We start from the raw sequence: 16,781 nt of genomic DNA, 5'->3' as shown, positions 1-16,781 counted from the left end.
CAACCGGCGGTCCAACACGGGGGCCCAGGCCCACATGTCATGCAACCGGCGCGCCGGTTACCGGGTGCGAAAAAACTGCACCGCCGCTTGCACCAATGCCACGCCTTCTCAGGGCCGTCACGGAAGTCTAAAAAGGTAAATTTTTCAGAATCAGTGCATCGACTCGAGGCACCCTCGCGCATGGCCCAATAGTGACATTAAGTACGATGGTCACGGGCCAATCAGCCGTGGGAATAGGCATAGCAGTTGGCATGACCATAGACGGGCCGGCAGTAATTGCATCAACAGGCACGCAGGAGCAGCAGTCCAACCGCCAATCAGACTCTGGTCCCACCTGCATGCTCGCATCCTCCCCTGAGGCAGGCCCAGGGGGCACTGTCGATACCCTGAATCAGGGGTACCCTCTTCTACAGTATGAAGGTGCTGCACTCGTACGACACCTCTAGGTCATACGGAGAGCGGCACCCGACCCCACCACATGGGCAGAACTAGGGGCACCACGTGGCAAGGAAAGATAATACGTCCCGTGGTGCATCGATGGATCCGGACCTCCGAGGGACACCAGACCCCTATGCGAACGGTTCCGGAGCTCCCAAGAAGGCATGCCGGGTCCCTCGAGTAAGGGCCAGGCCTTGGCAAGGTCTCGGGACGAGGAGGACCCCGACATGAGTAGGGGTCCGGTGCCTTGCCTTACGTTCCCCGCTCAGGCGGAGGCCCACTGCTGTCGCGTGGCTTGTGGTCCGTGACATAAGCCAACGGGCCGAACTTGACACAAGACCCATGCAGCCATGCAACCTTTGCATTTATTATGGAGAGGACTCGCCGCCTGCCACCACGCTGACGAGCGACGTGCCCTCTCGGCATTTAATGCGCCCTGTCCAATCCGCTGGCAGACGATGTCAGGGTCATCCAGCAGACGGCGCGCCTGTCTAGTCTACTGGCGAACAATGCGCCCGTGCCGAGCGGCGCACTGTACTCACCTTCCCTTCTACAAGAAGCTTCCCCTGCATGCCGAGGATACGAAGATCTCGGGCGACAGGACACAAGGGGATTGCCCCAACAGCAAACATTTGTGGCTCCAAGCGCTATATTCTTTATGTCCCTGGGCCCACATGTCGGGGCCTAGTACCTTTGTGCATGCCCCTTCAGCTATAAAAGGGGAGGCATGTGACGTTACATACAGGCTCAATATTTTAGATCCCACCTTAGACTCGCAAGCTCATACAAGCTCACAAGCAATACATCACACAGTGGAGTAGGGTATTATGCTCCGGCGGCCCGAACCACTCTAAAACCTCGTGTGTTCTTGTGTTCTTCCCGTTTTCCTAACCAACAAGCAAAACGCCTAAGCCCCTCCTCATATTAGGATTTAGGGCGGGTGCACTCCGCCACCCGGCCGGAGATTTGCTCTCCGACAGAAACTATGACCGAATAACTAATTTTCTTGTTTTTCAAGATATTCTATGTTTACTGGTGTGATCGATTCGACGGAGTTGCGTTCTCATGGAGGCTCTTCGTCGCAGGCGGGTTGTGGTAGCAGCCATAGTCGGCACTCTGTATCTAGCATGGAGGACGCTATGAGGAAGCTGCAAGAAAGGTTTCGTGAAGAGCTGCGGCAACAACAAATGGCATTCCTCCAACAGCAATCAGAGTACATGGCTGCTTACAACGCACAGACGCAACAAGCAATGAACTCGAGTGTCTTATTTATTCTCAACACGATCGATATTGGTCTGATAACTAATATATTGTATTTGCAACAGTCTCTGTTTCTAGAGCAGGCACAGCAGCAACCATTTGTTTTCCCTCAATTTTAGCCGCCGATGCCTCAGTGGGGATTACATGCACCGCCACCTCCACCTCAGGTGCTTTAATTTAGTTAAGACTTGTCGTTTGTATTAATCTTTCAAATCTTGACTAAACTTGATTTTGTAGGGATCCAGGGTCATGGGCCACAACACGGCACCACCGGTGATACCAGCACTAGGAGGAGCTTATGCAGGGGAGGGAGCTACTACATGAGAGGTTAGTTTGACAAACAATTTGTTTAAATAATGATCATGTAAACATTGCCGTTATTAATGTCTTCTTTTTCTTTAGAATCCAAACCCGTTACACGACTTCGTCAACGAGTTTTTCGCTTCTGGAGGCAGTGGTCACAACTCCGACGACCCTGATATGATATGGTTTGAGTTTTGTGCCAAATTGTGACTTTGTTTTATGTTGTAATGGACTATTTGTGAACTGTGATGATGTATTTGTGAACTGTGATGTGGTGAACTATTTGTGAACTGTGAACCATTTTGGTAAACTACAATGTGGTTGTGAAGAAGTGTGATACTCTGTGTGTAATTCGGTATTTAATGTTTTTGTCATTTTATTGTGATTATATTGTTGATGAATTTGCTGTTTTTGCATTTTTTTTTCAAAAAAACTCTGAAATTATTAATTTCGGCGGCCACCTGAGGCCGTCGAAAATAGTCGCGGGAAATTTTCGGTGGCCAGACACTCCCGCCGCAAATAATCATTTATTTTCGGCGGCTAGGTGTCAGCCACCAAAAATAATTGCTTATTTTCGGCTTATTTTCCTGGCGGCCAGGGACCGCCGAAAATAGGCCTAAAGCCGCCGAAAATGACTGTTCCTGCTGTAGTGATGTTCATCATGCGCATGCATCGGACAAGGTAACATTTTGCAATCAACGGACACAGCATGCAAGCATGTCATCTGATTCGAGTTGCGTCTCTTACTCTCTTCCTACGCTAGATTCTTGGAAACATTGAAATTTCAGTCTGAACTAGTGAGTTGAACTGTTTGGAAAGATGTAGTATATATATAAAGGATCTATTTAGGTGTTGTTTGGTTTACATATTTGCAAGGTAATGAGTAACGGATAACTTTAAATCATGTTCGTTTAAGTCAGGGTCACACATAGGGGTGTGCGGCCGGTGCGCTTGTATAGGGCCTCTAATTTCTAAGGGCCCTAAAATATTTCCTACGCAGTGCAAGGTCATAACTCTATTATGGGGTGTGCGGCCAGTGCGCTTGTATAGGGCCCCTAATTTCTAAGGGCCCCAAAATATTTCCTACGCAGCGCAAGGTCATATCTTGTCTTCCTTTCAAACGTCTTAGTGTCAAACAACCAGTATATGTTATTTATTAAATTTTTATTCACATGTTCTGTTTGTGTATTTTTATGCCTCCTTTGGAATGCAAGAATTTCAGAGAAATCATACAGGAATTTCACTGAAAATAGTTCATTTTCACAGAAAAAATGCAGGAAACCGAAAAAATCCTGCATTCCAAATTGGCTTTAATAATTATAATATTTGATTATTCTTTTTTCATACGGTTTGTGCGTGTTTATAAGCTTACTAGACGCTAGTGTTTCAAGATCCAACTATCGACATCATGTCTTTAACTAATCAATCTAAAAAATATAAATCAAAATATAAATCTAGTTATCGACATCATGTCTTTAACTAATCAATCTAAAAAATATAAATCTAGTTTTGAAAACCGTAAGAAAAACAAAGAATAGATAATCTAACTTAATGCTGATTTGGTGACCTGGGATCCCGGGAGGATTGGAGGGGATTAAGGGGGAGATTAGTTTATTTCCCTCTCAATCCCCTCCAATCCTCCCGTGATCCCCTTGCATTTGATAGTTCTATAAGTCACAACGTCTAACCAAAGCCTTGCATTTGATCGTTCTATTTTTCAAATGATTTATTGAGAATGGTCTTTTATTCAATAGTTTTGTACATGGGCTCGATTTCATATGATAAAATTTCTCTTGGACAGGTAGTAGCAGAATAAAATATGTTATGTCCCGAGACTGATGATTCTACCTCATTACACGTAAACAGAACATTAAAAATGCACAAATAATGGCCACCTAAGAACAAGATTCGGCCCTAAAGCACGTGAGAAGGAGGAGGCCTAGAACGATTGACGCCTGACGAGGTCCTAGTCCTACATCCTACTGGGCCTCTCTCCATACGATGGGACGCATGCTTCTTGCATTGCTTCTGCTCCAACAGCTTCCCCTCATCCTCCTTGATGGTCTGGATGCTGCGCCGACGCTTGACTCCATCGGCTTTTTGGTAACCCTCCCGTAGCTTGCGTTTTGTAGCCACCATCTTCTCGTTGTCGGCGACGGACGACTTCTTGGTCTCACTCATGTTCTTCTCGTGGTTCGATAGAATTGCTGCGGTCGGAAGCGTCTTCGTTGGCGGTACATAATGCTGCTTCTTGTGTTCCTCGGCGGTGGGAAGCATCTTTGCTGGTGGTACTTGTAGCCTCTTGCTGTGCACCTCGGCGGCGGCGGCAGGAAGCGTCTTTGCTGGTGGTACGTGCGGGTTCTTGTTGTGTACCTCAGCAGCAGCGGGAAGCATCTTCTTCTCGTCGACGGCAGCGCGCGGGAGCGGGATCTTATTAGCATAGAGACTGTCGAGCTTCTTCTTCACCGCTACAGCAGTGGCGCGGGAGGCTTCGATGGCCACCCTCCACCCGCGCACGACGTCGCGCGCGAGGCTCCGGATCCGGAACGACCCGTGGTTGCCGAGGGCGCCGACGGTCCTTGCCAGGTCTGTGGACGCCAGCAGGTCGTGCGGGACGGGCGCGACCAGCAGCGTCTTGAGGGATTCGACCATGACGTCGTCGAGCGTGGCACAGAGCTGCTCGGCCACGCTGTCATCCGTGGCGCCGCGGAGCAGCACGACGATCTCGCCACGTACGTCCCGAAACTCGGAGCGCGGGTAGCCGCATGCCTCAATCACGCCGTCGATCGCCTCGAAAGCGCGGAAGAAAAGCATCCACCTTCGCTTTGGAGCCGGAGGCAGCCACACGTACGCACGGCTCGATGGCCATGAAGCTTGCGACTCTGGCTCGGCTTCTTGGCAAATGAACCTTCGTCAGCACCTGTGCCCGCCGCACGCTGTTCGTCGGCGCCCTGAGCCAGGGCCCGCCGTTGTGCTGCAGAACTTTCAACAAGTTCATTGATACTTGCTCCTGCAGTTGTGCTACAGCTATTCGATGAAATGCCCAAAAGCAAATTTGCAGAGAAGCAAACATCAAGTTCACTGGTATAACCACCACCTCGACAGCAATAGATTGATACTCTACTTTGGGCAATCTATATTTGTAATTACAAAGTATGTCATTTATAGGGCAACTGCGTGCACATAGTGACAGGCTAGAAGATGACATTTGTGAAGCTGAAAATCAGAGGTGTCAAATACATGCACTGCTGAAAATTCTTTGCATTTTCAGTATACAGGAAGCACAAAAAGAATATGGGGCACCTTCAAAATGTAATTTCATCATCCGGCACTCCATCAAAATGTAATTTCCTAACAGCTGGTTCAACATCTTGGTCAACTCCAAGTAAGAGACTTGTGTATCCTCCAAAGGTGATTGATATTTGATGGAATCGCCATGCATGGTTGAAGACTGACTTGGAGCAGCGCAGCTGTCTTTGTTTGCTATTGCATTATCTAAATACTTGTAATACCCAAATATGTAAACAATGAAAATAGAGTTGATCTCAATGTTTGGTGACCATTACCTATCATCACATGTGACTGATCATGTTTAAAAATGAGCAAAACTTTACTAAGACACAAATAAACCATTGCATCATATTGGAGTTTTGTTTGTGCATTTAATACAATAATAATAAAATGAATAAAAATATAATAATGATGATGAGGTGAAGATTTAAAGGAAAAAGGGGAGAAAAGAAAGGAGAGTATATAATATAAAGAAAAATTTTATTTTCAGATTTGGTACTTCTTAATTGCACAAAAATAATAGACAATAAATTTCGCACAAGTTTGAATTCAAATTTGAATTCAAATTGAACTTAGAAATAGAGAAAAGAAAATAAAAGATAAAAATAAAAGAATAAAAAGCTACATGGGCCGACTGACTCCACTTCTGGCCCAGCACACCGCGCAGCCCAACACCAGAAGCCTGGCGCAGACACCATGGGGCCCATGTGTCCGCTTCCTCCCCCTCGCGTGGATGTCGTTTCACTGTCGCGCTGGCCCCACTGGCCAGCCACCCCTCCCTCGCGCTCGCGTCTTTCGCTGATGGACCTGGCCCGCAGGTCAGCTATTTGGGCGCCATCGCACGCTCGCTATCACCAGCCGCAAGACCCGCTCGCCTCCATCTCGGCCACCTCGCGCGCATGGCGGGGCGCCGCAACGGCAAAAATCGCTGAATCCGGCCCCGGCCGTTGAAGCGCCGACCACGTACGCGCCCATATAGTGCCACGACCCCCAGGCACGCCTAGTTCTCTCCTTATTCTTGCCCTCGCGAGTCGCGACCGCCACTAACCCCACTGCAAACCACCGCCGTGTCCGCCCGGGAAGAAGCCGTCGTCGGTGAATCTCATCACGGCGCGTTGTTTGTCCTCAGCGTTGGGCCGGGAAGATCGCCTTCGTCTGGGAAAGCCGTCTGTGCCCTCAATTCGAGTCGAACCCCACCGGAACGCGTGTAATTGCTCGCCGGACTTCGGTTTCCGCCGTGCGCCGTGGGGAGCTGGGTTCGCCTCTTTGAATCGTGGTGAGTAGCATCCTACACAATGCCCTACGGTTATCGCTTCGTACTGCTGCGATCAGAGTAGAGTTTAGGGGCGGCAATCGCCCATGACGCATGCTCTGGCAACGGCGCCGTCGTCCCTGGTCTGTGCACCGCCGGAGTTTGAGCAGTGTCTAGGGCGGGGTGGATTGACCGTCGGATCAGTTCTGGACAGCTTAGATTAGAAATTGCAATACCCCTTCGCCGCGTTTGAGCTGTATCGTTGATCGCGGATCGGGTGGCTGTAAGCAAGTATTGGTTTATAATAGCACTGGTCAGATCCTGGACGTGGATCCCCGATCCAACGGTGGTATGGGAAGCGGGAGCGGGACCTCGGCCGATCTAATCTGGGCGCCTCGTTTCAGATCGGACGGATGTAATCGGCCGATAACCCTTCGGCTATTACATTTGTATAAGAAACCCAAGGTTTTCTCAGTTTCAACCAGCAGTCCAACCATGGTGCAGTATGAGTCTAGGGTTTACTTGCGCCAAGCCCCCTGCTGTCTCTGGTAATTGGCGCCTAGTCCAAGGTGTTATAAAATCAGAGAATATTAATTAGAAATGGATTTTTAATATGAAAATATTGGCTAGAATTTGTTTAATTCATATAAAATGCATACTTAGTCCAAATTAACCCATTCCAATTTCTATAATTTTATAATATTATTGTTCATCCATTAGTTCCACTGTTTTTCCATGAAAGACACATTAAATTTTATATCTCACTTAACATTGTATTAAATACATAAAACCTTTGGAAATTCATATCTTAAAATTTATAACTCCAAAATTTATGGTTCCTGTTCCTAGGATCTTATTTTAATGTGTAGATTATTATTGTGTATTTTATTTACATGTTGGGTGTGATGTTAATTTTTGCTATACTATGTATGTATTGTGTTGATGCGAGTAGACGAGCAAGCTACTGTGGATCCTGAGGTCCAGCAGATAGAAGTTGCTGAGCAGGAGCTCATTGAAGGCAAGTTGTGCCCTTGCTCACTTATTTTTACCCAGCCATGTTCTTATTAATCATAATGATCTGCATAGGTTAATTTTGATGGGATCCAATAGGTTACCCCAGTTTTGGCTATCTTTATACCTTGTATTGCACTGAATATTTTTGGGTAGTGCTTGCTATTGCTTATTGTGGTTCTGGGTATGGAGATACATTATTCATTATTACACTTTTATTCTCTGTTTATTATTACTGTTCATGTTAAGATCATTATTTTAATGGGAACATGGAGCGACCACCCGGGAAAATAGTGCTACCACAAGTGATGAGGACATCACTTCTATACATACAATGAATGGACCGCTAACACGATCTCGTGCATGACAGCTAAATCTCCAGGTACGTTCTACCCTAGTCGATTGTGTTTCAGAGCTTACGCTTGGGCCATGGATGTTTTGATGATTAGGTACCTTGGAGAGGACCAGCAAGGACTTGGGAAAGGCCAAGGTGTTGAGGAGGAGCAGCAAGGGTGGCCACAACATGAAGGAGATCAAGTCCGACTCGGCTGCGACTTCATCTCGGGTTCCAGGACCAGTCTGCATTAAAATGGACGCCCAGGATGCATCCAGACTCCGATTGCGATGGACTTGATATGGTTGGAAAGATAAGGAGATTATCTAACCAACCCAACTGGTTCCACCTTAAAATTCATTCGGAGTCAACAGGAATCATTAAAACAATTCAGCGTTCAGATTCTGTTTTGGTGCTGCGACACCGTCTGTTGGGTCGTGTATCGCATCGAAGCCCATTAGGGGCGAGTCCAGGGGTCACGCACACCCTAATACTCTATTTATTCAGCAGCCGCCGCCACATTAGGTTTTGGGGTTTTGCTTAGATCAATTCTGTCATCGAACAGTGTCGCCGTCATCAGTTTGTGAGACCCCATCCCGTAATCAATAAAATTTTGGTTGTGTTTCTTTCCTGTTCTTGCTTGTGTTCTTGATTGCGCTTGCAGGGATAAGCCTTTGTGGCGAGGTCATTCATGTATCACGGGTGATAACCAACGGAGCCGTGGTGCAGTGATTGCGAGGAACCTTTCGCTCGGAGCCTTGGATCATCAACGTCGAGATCTCCACTCAATCAAGTTATCGTATCTGACGGAAGATCGGGTCGCGTCTTCTATCAATTGGTATCAGATTTCCAGGTTGCCTGTGAGGTATAATCCTACATTTAGATTAGTTTTGTTTCGTCCCATAGTCCACAAAAAGCAAAAAAATAAGTACGATCAGTTTATTGCGACCTAAAACCATCACCTTAGCCTTTGCACAATTCAGTTTTAGAGTCCGCAGTGCTGAGTTCGTGTTCTAGGTTGAGTTTGGTTGCTGGTTTTGATTTGTTTTGGTTCAGTTTGATTGTGTCCATCCACTTCCATCCTATAAAACCGACCATATCTACAAAACATATCCTATCTCTAAAACCGACCATATCCACAAAACAAATCCTATATCTGAACCGACCATATCCACAAAATAAATCTTATCTCTAAAACCGACCCTATCCACAAAATAGATCATATCTCTACAACCGACCCTATCCACAAAATAGATCCTATCTCTAAAACCGACCCTATCCACAAAATAGATCCTATCTCTAAAACTGACCCTATCCAAAAAAACAAACCCCCACCCTTCCAACACCTCGTCAGAAACCCAGATTCGGAGTCCAGACTTAAAACGGCCATAACTTTCGCCTCGGAACTCGAATCGGGCCCATTTTTTCAAATCGCACAGAATTAAATTTTGCATCCGATTCTTTCCGGCTTTGCCGGATTCGCTGTTTTTAAAATTCTCAAATTCGGCTTGGAAATAGGACTTCTCATTTTCCAAACATTTATTCTGATTTTAGGGCAAACTTGCAGAAATTCCAGAGAACGCGTCATTGCACAAAAAAATCTGAAACTTGGTGTGTTATCTTCTTATGTGCTGCTGCAAAATAGAAAAATATAAAAAAAATATTTGAAAAAAATCGCAAAAAAAAGAAGGGTAGCACATAACCAGAAACGCCAGTGTTCTGTGCACCTCTGTGATTATTTTGCCCCAAGCCTGTTTTCTTGCTGCACCCATATACTTATACCTCCTTTCTTGTGCCTTGGTCCAACTGTTCTATTACATTTTCTAGGCCAGCAATTAGGACGAGTACTTGGAACACTTATTCAGCATTGCTATCTGTTACTGACTTGTGTGCCACATATATATATTTAGTCAGCCTTCCCAGAACTCCAGCTTTCTCTCGAGCAGAACAGGTACTCCTTTGCAATCACAACAACGCTCGTTGGACAGTCACACCGGTCACCGTTTGCCACCTGCAGTGCTGGTAAGAACGTTGTAAGAGCGGGGTAAGACGCTTCATAATTTGTATTCCACCACCACCACCACCCTGAGAGATAGTTGTAGGGTTCATTTTGTTGCCTTTTTGTCTCTGTTTTGTGCTAACAATGACAGGACCAAAGAATCAAATGGACAAGGACAAGGGGCCTAAGCTTAACAACGATGAGTGTGTCTCTCAGCTGGAATTGAAGGAGATGATGCGCGCGATGACTGAAGCTTTTAAAAAATACTAGGACTCTGCGACGACATCCTATGAGCAGCTTGATCGACGAGTTGCTAAACTTGTTACACGCGTGGATGTACTGGAGGCTCGTCCCCCACCACCAACTCCAGCCCCAGCTCACTCTCCTGTGGACGACGACGACGATGACGACGATGTTTATGCACCACTGCGACAACGCCTCGCACGTAATCGACAAGGTATGGGAGGTAATGGTAGACGTCGTCATCATAATCCTGAACCATACCATGATCCATTTGCTAAGATTAAGTTCTCTATTCCATCGTTCATGGGTTCTTATGATGCTGAAGCTTACTTAGACTGGGAGATGACGGTAGAACAAAAATTTAATTCCCATCTTGTTCCTGAGCAGCATAGGGTTAGACAAGCCACTAGTGAATTTAGAGATTTTGCTATCATTTGGTAAAATGAACGTGTTAACACACGTGCTGCACCACAAACATGGAATGCGTTAAAAGAGGAGATGAGAGCTCGCTTTGTTCCCCCTTCTTAACATGATCTTCGAAAAAAATTGCAACGCTTAGATCAGGGAGACATGTCGGTACAGGAATACTACCAAGAGCTTCAGAAAGGTATGCTACGATGTGGGGTAGTTGAGGATCCGGAGGATCAAATGGTTAGGTTTTATGGGGGATTGAGGCAGGAGATTTAGGATATTGTTGATTATAAAGAATATCATTCTATACAACGCTTGTTCCATCTTTCTATGTTGGCAGAAAAAGAATTGCAGGGTCGTCAACAACGGAGGAGCAACACTTTCGCGCCACACCAGCCACCGGTGCCAGCCAAGGCGTCATCCTCTTCGGGCATACGAACGTCCACATCTTCCTCCCCTAGCGGCACACGCAGCACCGCACCTTCGGCATCATAGGGACACGACAACAGAAAGTCCTTGGTGCCTTAGGGTGTTGCAGCAAAACCTGCTACGACCACCTCTTCCACAGGCCGCTCCTCCGACATCAAGTGCCACCGCTGCCAGGGACTTGGCCATATTCAGCGAGATTGCCCCAGCAAACGGGCATACATTGCTACTGGTGATGGTGGGTATGTTAGTGCTTCTGATGTGGAAGATGAAGATACTGTTGGAGCTAACATTGCAGAGACTTATGATGGTTGAAGAGGTTCTTGGTACAACAGCGACCGAGACCTATAAGGCCTTGATTGTGCAACGAGCTTTGAGTGCCACTGCTAGTGACGACGACAACAGACATTGCCACAACCTCTTCAACATGTTCCTCATCGTCAAGGACTGCCGTGTACATACCATCATTGACGGTGGTAGCTGCAACAACTTGGTGAACGTTGAGGTGGTCAAGAAGCTTGGCTTGACCACACGACAGCATCCCCACCCTTATCACATTCAATGGTTTAACAACAGCGGTAAGTTCAAGGTAACAAAAACAGCAAGGGTGCATTTTTCTATTGGCTCTTACCATGACTTTGCTGATTTCGATGTGGTGAGTATGGATGCTTACTCTCTTTTACTGGGACGTCCTTGGGAGTTTGATACTGATGCTATTCACCATGGTAGATCTAATAAATATACTTTCATGCATAAGGGAAAGAAAATTGTGTTGCTTCCTATGACTCCCACTGAAATGGTCCACTTTGAACATGAGAAAAAGACTAATGCTAAGCAAAAGGTGTTTTGAACTCTGAAAATCAGCAACCTATTAAGTTAAAAACTCCTACTTTGCTAGCCACAAAATCTGATCTTGTTGAGTTACATGCCTCTGTTGGACTTTGCTATGCCTTAGTGTGCAAAAATGTTTTCTATTCCATTGATGATACGTCTATTGCTTTGTCACCGGCTATTGCTAACCTTTTGCAAGAGTATATGGATGTGTTTCCCTCTGAGATACCCCCTAGATTACCACCTGAGTTGCCTCCAGATTTTCGGGTTAGTTCCACCTTTAACATTTTAGATTTGAAGCCATATATGGGTGACGAAGATAAGATCGAGTCGAGGACGACTCTAGTTCAAGAGGAGGAGGATGATGAGGACATCACTTCTATACATACAATGAATGGACCGATAACACGATCTCGTGCACGACAGCTAAATCTTCAGGTACGTTCTACCCTAGTCAATTGTGTTTCAGAGCTTACGCTTGGGGCCATGGATGTTTTGATGATTAGGTACCTTGGAGAGGACCAGCAAGGACTTGGGAAAAGCCAAGGTGTTGAGGAGGAGCAGCAAGGGCGGCCACAACAGGAAGGAGATCAAGTTCGACTCGGCTGCGACTCCATCTCGGGTTCTAAGACCAGTCTACACTAAAATGGACGCCTAGGATGCATCCGGACTCCGATTGCAACGGACTTGATATGGTTGGAAAGATAATAAGATTATCTAACCAACCCAACTGATTCCATCTTAAAATTCATCTGGAGTCAATGGGAATCGTCGAAACAATTCAGCGTTCAGATTCTATTTTGGTGCTGCGACACCGTCTGTTGGGCCGTTGGGCCGTGTATCTCGTCGAAGCCCATTAGGGGCGAGTCCAGGGGTCACGCACGCCCTAATACTCTATTTATTCAGCAGCCGCCGCCACATTAGGTTTTAGGGTTTTGCTTAGATCAATTCTATCATCGAACAGTGTCGCCGTCATCGGTTTGTGAGACCCCATCCCGTAATCAATACAATTTTGGTTGTGTTTCTTTTCTGTTCTTGCTTGTGTTCTTGATTGCGCTTGCAGGGATAAGTCTTCATGGCAAGGTCATTCGTGTGTCACGGGTGATAACCAACGGAGCCGTGGTGTAGTGATTACGAGTAACCGTTCGCTTGGAGCCTTGGATCATCAACATCGAGATTTCCACTCGATCAAGTTATCGTATCTCTATTAAAAATGTTGGTTGATTGTTCTGATGATCAATGCCAGATTTGCTTATTTGATTGATTGAAATAGAATAGATGGACATCTTAGTATGTACCACCATAAGGTAATGAATTAGCTTTAGTAGGTGACACACTTAGCTAATAAATCCCCAAAGTAACATGCTTCGTAATTACATGCCTTGTCTACAATCCTTTCTTTCTTACCATATGTTTCTAACTCAGATGGTCAATACCAGGAAGGGTGGTGGAATTGATCTACCTCCCAATCGACACACTCGGAGGATATTCAGACAACCACAGCAACAACCTGAGATGGATCCTCCCAATCCTCCACCAGCCGGAGCTGATCCCGCAGTTACAGCCCAGATGCGGATAGTGCAGCAGATGACAGATACCATGGCGAACATGCATGCACAGATGCGGCAGGGACGCCAAGAGATGCGCCAGGAGATGCGCCAAGAGTGAGAGGTGATACGCCAGGAGAGAAGGGCGCAGCAGCAACAGCAGCAAGCACCACTGCGTTCACCACCACCTCCACTTCCACCCCGGGATAAGCACCGGAAATTTATGAGTCACAAGCCACCGACCTTCGCCAATTCGCTAGATCCACTAGATGCTAATGATTGGCTGAAGTCAATTGAGAAGATGCTCAACATCACCCAATGCTCTGACCGGGAGAAGGTTCTTTATGCTTCTGGTCGTCTGACAGGTCCTGCTGCTGACTGGTGGGATTCTTATGTTGCTGCCCATGATGCTGCTGATACTATTATTTGGGCGGAATTCACAACTCAGTTCAGAAACTACCAGATTCCTGCTGGATTGATGAAGATCAAGAAGAAGGAGTTTCTGTCATTGAAGCAAGGCAACAAGTCTGTCAACAAGTACCGTGACAAATTCATCTAGCTATCAAGATATGCTCCTGATGAGGTGGCAGATGATGAAAGGAAGCAAGAGCACTTCACAGAAGGACTCAATGGGCCCCTACAGTATGCACTGGTTGCTCACACATTTCCATCATTTCAGAGACTACTGGATAAGGCTCTTGCTATTGAACACAAGCGTGTTCAATTGGGAGATTTGAAGAGGAAGGCCATTACCCAGGGGCACAGTAGCAGCAGTGTTCATCCTCGCTACGTTCCGCCACAGGGTACACCAACTCATCCAGGAGGAGGACCACGCCCAGCTCAGTACACTCCACAGGGGTCTCCACAGACACCTCCCACTCGTCAGGCTGCACCCACTGGCACCCCGGCGAGGCCTACAGGACAGAAGACTGGCCCTACATGCTTCAAGTGCAGTCAGGTTGGGCACTATGCTAATGCTTGTCCGGTGGGGAATTCTGGTACACCAGCTCAGAACAAGCAATAGACTCCTGGCAAGGGATACTCTTTTGCTAGGGTTAATCAAGTCAGCGCAAATGCTACTCCTGATGGTGCTGACATCGCACTTCGTATGTTTTATATTAATGCAATTCCTGCAACCATATTATTTGATTCTGGTGCTACACATTCATTTATGTCTGCTTGATATGCTAACACAAATGAGATACCACTGCAAAATATGAAAACACCAATGATAGTAATTACACCTAAAGGGCCTGTTGAGGCAAATCATATGACACATAGATTGACATTAACAATTATCGGAAGAGAATTCTGGGCTACCGCTATAATATTAGAGGCAAGTAGTATAGATCTGATCCTTGGTATGTCATGGTTAAGAAAGGCAAATGCCAGTATACTATGTGGTAGGGGTACTGTAGAACTCACCAGCCCTAAAGGAGAAAGATTTCAAGTTGAAATTGCAGTAACTACCTCTTCCAGACATGTGATGTTCTTTATAGCGGAGGAGTTTGTTGGTGACAACATCCGTGTGGTTAGGGATTTTCCAGATGTCTTTATAGAGGAGTTACCAGGGATGCCACCGGAGAGGGAAGTTGAGTTTGTTATTGATCTCTTACCTGGGACTGCTCCTATTTCTAAACGCCCCTACCGAATGTCCGTAGAAGAGTTACAAGAACTTAAGAAGTAGTTAACAAAGTTGCAGGAGGCAAGGTACATTCGTCTAAGTTCCTCACCTTGGGGAGCACCGGTACTGTTTGTACAGAAGAAGGATGGTTCGCAACAGATGTGTGTGGACTATAGATCACTTAATGATGTTACCATTAAGAACAAGTACATTTTACCTCGTATTGATGACTTATTTGATTAGATGAGAGGTGTTAGGGTGTTCTCTAAGATTGACCTCAGGTTGGGCTACCATCAAATGAAGATTAGGCCATCTGATATTCCCAAGACGACTTTCTCACTCCGATATGGTCTATATGAATTCACAATCATGTCATTTGACTTAACCAATGCACCAGCTTATTTTATGAATCTAATGAATAAGGTGTTCATGGAGTACCTTGATAAATTCGTCGTAGTATTCATCGACGACATTCTCATTTATTCCAAGAATGATAATGAGCATGAGGAGCATTTGCGGATGGTGCTACAGAAATTACGGGATAATCAGCTTTATGCCAAATTTACCAAGTGTGATTTCTGGCTTGATGAAGTACATTTTCTTGGGCATATCATCTCCAAGGGAGGAATTGTCGTGGATCCGACTAAAGTAACAACGATAATGGATTGGAAGACACCAAGTACAGTTTCGGAGATCTAGAGTTTCTTGGGACTCGCAGGTTATTACCGGCGATTCATTGAAGGGTTCTCCAAGATTGCTAAGCCTATGACCTCATTGTTGGAGAAGGGCAAGGAGTTTAAGTGGACTAAGGAATGTCAAGAGAGTTTCGATCAATTGAGATCTAAGTTGATGGTTGCTCTAGTGCTGATTATGCCAGATCTACAGAAGAATTTTGATATATATTGTGATGCAAGTCGCCAAGGCCTGGGATGTGTGCTTATGCAGGAAGGACACGTCATTGCCTACGCGTCTCGTCAGTTGCGGAAACATGAGTTGAACTACCCTACTCATGACTTAGAACTGGCAGTCGTTGTGCATGCTCTCAAGTTTTGGAGACACTATATTATGGGAACCAAGTGCCGAATCTACACTGATCACAAGAGCTTAAAATACATTTTCACTCAGAAGGATCTTAACATTAGGCAACGCCGATGGTTGGAGCTCATCAAGGATTATGACCTGGAAATTCACTATCATCCGAGGAAGGCGAATCTGGTTGCGGATGCCTTGAGTCGGAAGGGGCAGGTCCATGCAGTTTTTGTCACCCAGTTACCTGATGAGTTAGCAGAAGATTTTGAGAGGCTCAATCTGGGGATAGTTGCTCATACTGAAGGAATTACCATCGAATTGGAACCTACCTTAGAGCAAGAAATACGAAAGGGTCAGATCGGTGATGCCAAAATTCAGGAGATCAAGGATCTGATAACAGACGGTAGAGGCCCAGATTTCACGGAAGATGAGCAGGGCACGATATGGTTCAAGAATCGGATTTGTGTTCCTGATATCGATAGTCTTCGTGAAACCATATTGAAGGAGACACATGACTCAGTTTATTCTATCCACCCTAGTAGTACTAAGATGTACCAGGACCTGAAGCAGAAGTATTGGTGGTATGAATTAAAGAAGGATGTTGCTTCACATGTTGCACTATGTGATGTTTGCCAGAGGGTGAAAGCGGAACATCAAAGACCTACTGGTTTACTGCACCCGCTTAAGATACCTGAGTGGAAATGTGAAGAGATTGGCATGGACTTCATTGTGAGATTACCCCGCACATTTGCTGGGTATGACTCTATATGGGTGATTGTGGA

The 16,781-nt window shown here is 45.9% G+C and overlaps 1 protein-coding gene across 1 annotated transcript in view; it reads right to left on the bottom strand.

Moving 5' to 3' along the window:
* Nucleotides 1–3,915: 3,915 nt before the first annotated feature.
* LOC109943299 (uncharacterized) overlaps nt 3,916–16,781 on the bottom strand; it is a 39,056-nt gene continuing 26,190 nt past the window's right edge. Inside the window, exon 3 of the mRNA XM_035960286.1 lies at nt 3,916–4,791. Coding sequence (XP_035816179.1) covers nt 3,916–4,791 — 876 coding nt within the window. The remainder of the gene's footprint in view (nt 4,792–16,781) is intronic.

This window comes from Zea mays, chromosome 6 (assembly GCF_902167145.1).
Source record: "Zea mays cultivar B73 chromosome 6, Zm-B73-REFERENCE-NAM-5.0, whole genome shotgun sequence".
NCBI classification, from domain to species: domain Eukaryota; kingdom Viridiplantae; phylum Streptophyta; class Magnoliopsida; order Poales; family Poaceae; genus Zea; species Zea mays.
This window is presented reverse-complemented; position numbering and strand designations above follow the sequence as displayed.